We start from the raw sequence: 8,810 nt of genomic DNA, 5'->3' as shown, positions 1-8,810 counted from the left end.
CTTAATGCACAAGTAAAACCTGACTATCCCATGTTTTCCTTCAGTACTGTCACCAACGACGACGTTATAAAGCACGTGTCCGCTATTACCTCTGACGCGACGGGTGGTGACGGTATAAACAGAAAAATGATAACCTTGGTCCTGAATAAAGTTGTACCTGTCCTCTGCCATATATTTAACTTCTCGTTATCTTCTAAAACGTTTCCTAGTACCTGGCATGTTGCCCATATTATTCCTATCCCTAAAATTTTAAATCCTACAACACCTTCACACTATCGACCAATTTGTATTTTTCCTTTTCTGTCTAAAGTCTTTGAACGTATTGTCCACTCTCAGCTTACTCTATTCCTATCACAGCATGATATCTAAAGCCCTTTCCAGTCTGGTTTCCATTCGGGACATAGTACTGTGACGGCACTTACTAAAGTTCTCGATGACATTAGATACGGATTAGACCAAAGGCATGTATAATAGCTTTACTAGACTTCAGCAACGCGTTTAATACGGTTGACTTTGATATCCTCCTAGCCATTTTGGACTCAATCAACATATCTCCAGATGTTGTCGAGTGGTTCCGAACCTATTTATATGGACGCCAACAGCGTGTACATGCTGGAGACAGGTTCTCATCATATTGTGTCAGTGCCGGTGTTTCCCAGGGTAGTGTACTTTCGCCGCTTTTATTCTCTATCTTCATCAACACTGTTACCAATCTTCTCTCCGTCCCTTTTCACTTGTATGCCGATGACCTGCAAATCTATTTGACTACACCAGTTGAGAATATTTCAGATGCTATAACTAAATTAAACTCTTTAACATTATTACCTGCTGGAGTAAATCATTTGGATTATCAATAAATGTCAGTAAGTCACAATTATGCATTATGCACCCCTAAGCAACTTTGTAAAGTTGACAAAATTGACCTACCTGATGTTATTTTTGATGGGATGATTTTGCCTAATAACAATGTTATTAAAAATCTAGGAGTTTTAATAGATGCTTCCTTTACCTGGCGACCACAGATTGTTGAAATTAGCCGTAAAATATTCACGACAATCCAACCTCTTCAAAGGATGAAAAACTTCCTACCCACTAAAACCAAAATACTACTTGCTAATTGCCTTCTGCTATCAATTTTGGATTATGCGGATGCGTGTTACCCTGACTTGTCAGAGGAACTAATTAACAAGTTGGAACGTCTGCAAAATATTTGCATAAGGTTTATATTTGGACTGAAGAAATTTGACTGTATTTCAGTACTCTGAAATACAGTCAAAAGTCGTTCTACCCTTAGGTGACTTACAATCAAAGATCGCCGCAATTTACATGTTCTTTCTCTCCTATATTCTATTTTATTTCACCCCTGTACTCCTCCCTATCTGAAGGAACGCTTTAATTTTCTTGGTTCGGACTCAACTCTTCAACTTAATCTTTGCTCCCAGAGTGAAAACAAATTAAGTTTGCCTATATGTCACTCTAAACTATATGCTAACTCATTCACGGCTAAGGCAGTAAGACTGTGGAATACACTTCCATCAGATATCCGTCAATCCTCTTCAATTTCTATCTTCAAAGTTCGAACTAGAAACTATTACCTATCTCTGTAACCTATCTACTTCCTTCACACTTCATCTGTCCACTCTTAATGTTATAAATGTTTGTATTGTAAAAAGATATATGTATGTATGTATTTATGTATATATGTATTGATATATGTTGTATGTTTTATAAATGTATATATGTATCTTTGTGTATGTGTTGTTTACATTTATATATGTATGTACAATGCACTCGCCCGTTAGGTCCTGCCAGCATCTTAATGCAGGGTTGTCTGGAAGAGATCCCTACTTGAATGATAAGACCGCCCTTGCACGCATCATGTTGAGGTCCACAATTTTTTTTTATTTAACATCGCTTCTCTTGAACTTTTGTTTTTCTTTCTTTTTTTTACTATTGTTTGTCTTTTCTTTTTTCGTTGTGAGTGTGTAATAAAGTCATTTGATAATAATAATAAACATTTAATAAATAAATACTCATATTTACGTTGTTTATGTTTTACTTATATACGTTGTTTTACGTGTGATCAGTAACAGTAACAGCCTGTTAATGTCCCACTGCTGGGCTAAGGCCTCCTCTCCCTTTTGAGGAGAAGGTTTGGAGCTTATTCCACCACGCTGCTCCAATGCGGGTTGGTAGAATACACATGTGGCAGAATTTCAATGAAAATAGATACATGCAGGTTTCCTCACGATGTTTTCCTTCACCGTTAAGCACGAGATGAATTATAAACACAAATTAAGCACATGAAAGAAAGAGAAATCTGGACGCCAATTCTACGAACAAATTGTCATTTTATCGAAAGCGAATCGATGCGTGTTCGTTGCTGTTTGTCCGTTTTCCTATTCTTTTATTTAATTATCGACTATTGCCGTAAAAGTAAACAATAAAATTTGGTTTTGACGTAACTGTATATGTTAACATATTGGTTCGGTTCCGATCCGAATAAATATAGAACAGTCAAAGTTGGATTGAAATTGAATCGGGAACGTATTGCAATCGTTATAGATTAGTAGAATTCTGCCTCTGGGTTAAAGTAAGCAGTCGGTAAGCAACGTTTATCAGTAATTTAGTGTAAAACGTAACTATAATGCAAACTAACTTCCTAATTGTTACTCGCGGATGTATTAATAACATTATATAAATTACATTCATTAATTCAATAAATTTGTTAACATTATATGTAGTTTTTTATAAATAATAAGCCGAGATGGCCTAGTGATCTAGATCTTAACCGGTGATCGTAGGTTTAAACCCGGGCAAGCACCACTGAATTTTCATGTGTTTAATTTGTGATTATAATTCATCTCGTGCGTTGACGGTGAAGGAAAACATCGTGAGGAAACCTGCATGTGTCTAGTTTCATTGAAATGATGTCACATGTGTATTCTACCAACCCACATTGGAGCAGCGTGGTGGAACAAGCTCCAAGCCTTCTCCTCAAAAAGGGAGAGGAGGCCTTAGCCCAGCAGTAGGGGAAAATTACAGGCTGTTACTGTTATAAATCTTATATACCATGGCTCTTAGTGTTTAGTGTTACAGCCCTAATGGTTAGTACACCTTCAATGATTTTTCAAGTGTTTAATTTGTGTTTATAAAATATCTCGTGCACAGAATTTATCTAAAATCACGTGACAGAGCAATCACACATTTACATTACTTTATTAAAATGCAATAATAACACGGTTTTCTTTCGCAATTGTAACTTCACTAACTATATTGAACATGACAATTAGCAAAGTTTGCGTCGGCAGCATAACGACAAACTGGTCTCGAATTACTAGACCCTTTTTATGCACTTTATTTAATCATAAAAATGTGGGTAAATCGTTTTTTTACAATCATGCCTTTACTCTCACTTTTCTATCAGAACACAGCATATTGCGTACTTGACGATAGAATAACTGATGATTATGTGTAACTTACGTGAGTAAGATGGCTTGTAACATGAACTCTAGAACTAGTATAAAGCTTCTACCATATTTAAACTGACATGTTATTTTTTATTAAGTATTAATATAATGATCGTTTTTTCCGTGGCGTTATTATTGATTAAATGTTGATTATTAAAACATTTTTTTCTTGCGCAAATCCAAACAAAAAACAAACAGTCAAAATGTACAATTTTTAGTATGATGTATGATGTGGCAAGTAAAATTATAAGGGTTTTAAGTACTAATACAGGTATTAATAACTATAAAGGCATTTATATCAGATCCAGTTTTTATTATGATTATATTTACATTTGATACTTAAAGATTTGTTTTTAAGAATAATTAAAAAATAACATTTCATTTAATTTATATATTCATTTCGTGTTGACGCGAAAAATTCCCGACCTGTAAATAAAATAAAATATTTCGTAGTATAACTATTTATATAAATCTTATATACACCTGTTTCGATGGAACTACGTCCAACATTAGTAAAATGATTTTTAATATTTAAAAAAAAAAACATATAATATAATATTCAAAAAACAAAATCCGTCTCTTTGATTTAGAATGATATCAAACAAACATAGAGTAAAAGATTTTTTTTATATTAAATATTAACTTATGCCGGGACTTTATATTTAACAAAGCGTTTTTGTACAACAGTAACCGATCGTTTGTGAGTTACGACTTACGAGCCAATCGTTCGTTCCTATACGTCACAGGCAACGTCATAACTTTTTGTAGCGACGCTTTTGAGTTTGTTATTTTAGGAAATTTCGGATAGTAACCGTGAGTATAACAAAAGTTGATTACAGTAACCAGGCGTACTATTATACGTACATATATACTATTTATAACATTTTAAATAGCCTCAAATATTACATACAGTATTTAAAAAAAAACATATAATATAATATTCAAAAAACAAAATCCGTCTCTTTGATTTAGAATGATATCAAACAAACATAAAGTAAAAGATTTTTTTTATATTAAATATTAACTTATGCCGGGTCTTTATATTTAACAAAGCGTTTTTGTACAACAGTAACCGATCGTTTTTGAGTTACGACTTACGAGCCAATCGTTCGTTCCTATACGTCACAGGCAACTTCATAACTTTTTGTAGCGACGCTTTTGAGTTTGTTATTTTAGGAAATTTCGGATAGTAACCGTGAGTATAACAAAAGTTGATTACAGTAACCAGGCGTACTATTATACGTACATATATACTATTTATAACATTTTAAATAGCCTCAAATATTACATACCGCGACTTATTTAAATCGCTATTGCCCATTGGGTAAAGATCTCCATTACAGCGGTTTCTTTTTACATCGTTTAAATTATTGCATTCATTAGCGTTAAGGTTGTTATATTTCACCGAATCCGCCATGTACTCGTAACCTTTGCTATGGGAACAAACGTTGATCAAGCAACCTGGCATACTCGAACCTCCATTCGGATAGAAATCGGCGTCACCCAATGGATCCATATAACCAAACATAAAGGTATTTGTGTGAATTACTTCGACATATCGTGCATTGGTATTTTTTAGACGATTTGCATCTTTCTTCCACAATGGACCGGCAGGGTCTAGGGCTGCAAAAAAAATTAATGTATTAGTTTCATTATCAATATATAGAAAAACCGCTTATATTCATTCATGTAATAATTGTTGTAACAATGTTTAGGGAGGAAGAAAAATTGTGCGAACGAAGGAAAACAAGGAAAGACTTATGATAGAGATGAATGCTTATAGTTAAACGTGTATTTGTAAGTTAAGTTTTGTTTAGCAGCATCTGTAGTAATTAATGTAAAATTACCTGTTATTCTCTTAACTTGAGAATGAGTAGAACGACCTGCGTTACCCACAATGTGGGCTCCGAGACTGAATCCCACAAGATGCATCCTATCATAGGAAGCTCCTAATGATACAAGCCAATTAATGAACGTGCCAAGACCTTCTCCTAAAGCGGCAACACCATTCTTCGCTGTTATGTAGTTGTGACCGGCTAATTCGCTCCAATCGAAAACTATGACATTGACATCGTCATTTTCCAAAAACGCTAAAATCAGGTTTTTTTTTATTGATACTTGAAATGTGTTGTAGGAAGAAGCTAGTACAGATTTTCAAGTTGTAATTAATGGGTGCGATTTGTTCTGCCCAAATTTTTAAACTCAATATTTGATTACTAGATATGGAGATAGTGATAGTGAATGTCAGTGTTAATTATGATGCCATACTGTTATATTTAAACGCCATGCAGTACAGAAACAGATTCATTTAATAATGCAATACAATTTGTTTTATGTAACTTAAATCCAGAAAAGTAAACAGCGATCTGTTTTATTTTCAATAACTACGTAATTTATCGATCCCTAATTGGGATTGTAATTGTTGCATAAAACTTAATATTTTCTTTCACTTACTCGGTCTAAAAATTATATTCATCAAATAAATTAAAAAAAAAATACTGTCTTGAACTTAACAAAAACTAACTGATCTTCATTAGGATGTTTCGCATCGGATAAAATTAATCAAGATATGCAAGGCGAAAGAAGGTTGGGGTGCATGTCAGTCACCTCCACGTGGTACACCCTCGGCAACGGGGTCGACCAGCAATCTGATGTTTTTTTTTTTTTTTTTTTTCTTTTTTTTTTTCCGGAATGCTTGTCGATCGCGGCTGAGACTGACGCGGCGGAAGTGTCGCGGGCCGCTCCTGGGACTTCTCTGTTGCGCAGAGTGGACCAGCGAGCGGCTTCGTGGCAAATAGGAGGACTCCGGGGTCCTTTTGGGCCGCCGGAGAGAGAGGAGGAGTTGGTCTCCGGAGTCCTTTCGGGCTGCCGGAGACGGGAGGAAGGAGTACTTCGGTCACCGTTTCCCCATCCAGGCGCCAGCTTGTGGTGGGACCGAGGGCCTTGCCTTTACCGACCGGGCCAAGAGGAGAAAACCTCAATAAAAAACAACAGGTGGGTTGCTCACCCAAAGCGACGGCCGCAGGCGGGGTCGCGGTGGTGAGCTAACGCGTTCCCGTAACCCCGCCACCATGCGGTGAGAAGGAAACGAGGAGGTTTTAGTGGGTAGGACGGTAGCTTTCTGCTCCGGTCGTGTCCGGGCGGCAGGCGTAAATGCCTTTCCTCCTCGAAAAAAAAAAGGCGAAAAAAGGTTCACCATCGTACGCGTACATAAATAATTGTACACACATATATATTTACATACACATTGACAACATAAATAAAACAGAATCGATTCCAAAATGTCAAGATTGGATTAGCGAAAACCAGACCCATCAACAAAATCTTTCAAATAATCTCTTAACTATCGATTTTGCTCATAAGATACCTTTTGTAAGTATTTTATTCATTTCATTATTTCCATTTCCAAGCCAGCCGTGAACGAGAAATACTGTAGTTTTTTCCATATTAAAATCAGAGCTTTTAATACTGTTGACGTCATCGTACACGAGAATTTCTGCTACTGTGGGGTGAGATCTGAAATTTTCGTTTGTTTACTTTATTTACTTGGCGAAGGGCTTTAAGCAAGCTCATTTGGGTAGGTAACACTCATCATATATTCTAACGCCAAACAGCAAATCTTAGGATCGTTGTGTTCTTGTTTGAAGGGTTAGTGGTAAATGAAGATATGGTCACCATATTATGTGACGACATCATCTTCATTATTTAGTAGAAATACAAATTGAATTTGACGAGCCAGTTAGCGTGGTTGGTAGATACTTGCCTTTCACGCCGAAGGTTGTGGGTTCGATTCCTACCCAGGACAGCCATTTGTGTGTATGAACATGTCTGTTTGTCCTGAGTCTGGGTGTAATTATCTCTATAAGTATGTATTTACAAAAGAAAAGTAGTATATGTAGCTTATCAGTTATCTGGTTTCCATAGCACAAGCTTTGTACAAGCTTAACGTAATTTGGGATCAGATGGGCGTGTGTGAAAAACGTCCCAGGATATTATTATTATTAATTGCAGTTTGTAATTAAGAAAGTTTAAATATGAAATGATATACGTGCCTGGTAAATAGCCAATAGTTGTTGTTGCTTGGGTGTCGGGATGATTTGATGATACGATTGTCAATTGGCGCTTTAATATCAACGAGATGTAGCTGACCATCTCCATCGCCAGGAAAGAGAAAGTAACGATCTCCCTCTTGATAACGTTCTTTTGAATCTTTGAGAATATTTGCGAAACAAACTGAAATGTTTATAATTGGACTGATATGTATAAATACCTAATTATTATTATGATTATGAATCAATAAAAATTAAAACTGTTTAATGAAAAAAAACAAATAAAATATAAAATTATTTAATTTTTAAAGACGATTTTACTATTTACATTTAAATAAAGGCTTCTGATTATCCTGAAACGTGTTAAGCAATCCTGGTTCAAAAAGTAAATGAAACTGGATAAAATAATAATAATAAAAATAAAATTAGTTTTAGTTGTTATAGTCGAGGAATCCTTAACATCCAGATTAAACAACGATCCCCATTGTAGCGGATGTAGCGGCCCCGTAAAATCGGGATGCCAAACATTCTCCAATAAATTAAAAATATAACTTATTTATGACAGAATATTTACATGACTTTATTATTTTGTAGCAAGGTAAAAATAAATTTTAAAATGTCACTACATTGTGCTATGGTAATTAATTGACTAATATTTTTAATATCGTACCTGATATGATTGAAGCTAATAATGCAAGTTGCTTCATGTTTCCAAAACAAATTGTCACTGACGTACATAAAACTATAATAATATTGAAAGACAATATAACAACTACAATTTAGATTATCTCATAATTGGTTAGATAACGTTTAACTATTGAGATATTAACTATGCAATACAACATGTAAATAACCATAGCGTGTATTTATATGTTCTGACGGGCTATTCTGTAAGATGTTGTGTATTTACATATTCACATTCTATAATTATCATAATTATTGTATTATATATCAATTATTAATGTAGTTCATTTCAATTTAAATTCAATGGTCGAAGTTGATGACGAGAGTCGAATTCGTTACAGATTAACTTAACAATTGTCGATACTAACTTGCTCCACGATGCTTTTCTTAAATTTGTTATACGTAAACAAGACTATTGATAGATATAAAGCCAAAGCGCTACGTAAATGATACATTTCGGTTTTTTATATAAATATATTTAATAAAATCTTAGCCTGGCTTTATTTTACCTACAAATTAATCATTAAATATTTGACAGCAATATATATTTGAGGTTTAAATACTGGTACAATACAGTACATACATTAGGATAGTATACTTGGTTTGT

General features: G+C 34.6%; 1 protein-coding gene across 1 annotated transcript; it reads right to left on the bottom strand.

Annotated features, from left to right (window-relative positions):
- Nucleotides 1-3,762: 3,762 nt before the first annotated feature.
- On the bottom strand, nt 3,763-8,356 carry LOC126768139 (lipase member H-like). Its single transcript, XM_050486071.1, has 6 exons — nt 8,190-8,356; nt 7,523-7,703; nt 6,838-6,986; nt 5,318-5,560; nt 4,763-5,093; nt 3,763-3,896 (listed from the first exon to the last, which is right to left on the bottom strand). The coding sequence occupies exons 1-6, from the start codon at nt 8,224-8,226 to the stop codon at nt 3,866-3,868; spliced, it is 972 nt and encodes a 323-aa protein (XP_050342028.1). The 5' UTR covers nt 8,227-8,356; the 3' UTR covers nt 3,763-3,865.
- Nucleotides 8,357-8,810: the final 454 nt, after the last annotated feature.

The sequence above is a fragment of the Nymphalis io genome, chromosome 1 (assembly GCF_905147045.1).
Source record: "Nymphalis io chromosome 1, ilAglIoxx1.1, whole genome shotgun sequence".
Classification (NCBI taxonomy): domain Eukaryota; kingdom Metazoa; phylum Arthropoda; class Insecta; order Lepidoptera; family Nymphalidae; genus Nymphalis; species Nymphalis io.
This window is presented reverse-complemented; position numbering and strand designations above follow the sequence as displayed.

What these genes read in the sequence shown, in the direction of transcription:
- LOC126768139 (XM_050486071.1), bottom strand. Translation starts at nt 8,226, where the DNA reads ATGAAGCAACTTGCATTATTAGCTTCAATCATATCAG. An exon ending in GAATAAAATACTTACAAAAG is followed by an intron (nt 5,561 to 6,837) that starts GTATCTTATGAG and finishes ACCTGATTTTAG; the next exon opens with CGTTTTTGGAAAATGACGAT. An exon ending in TCAAGTTAAGAGAATAACAG is followed by an intron (nt 5,094 to 5,317) that starts GTAATTTTACAT and finishes TTTTTTTTGCAG; the next exon opens with CCCTAGACCCTGCCGGTCCA.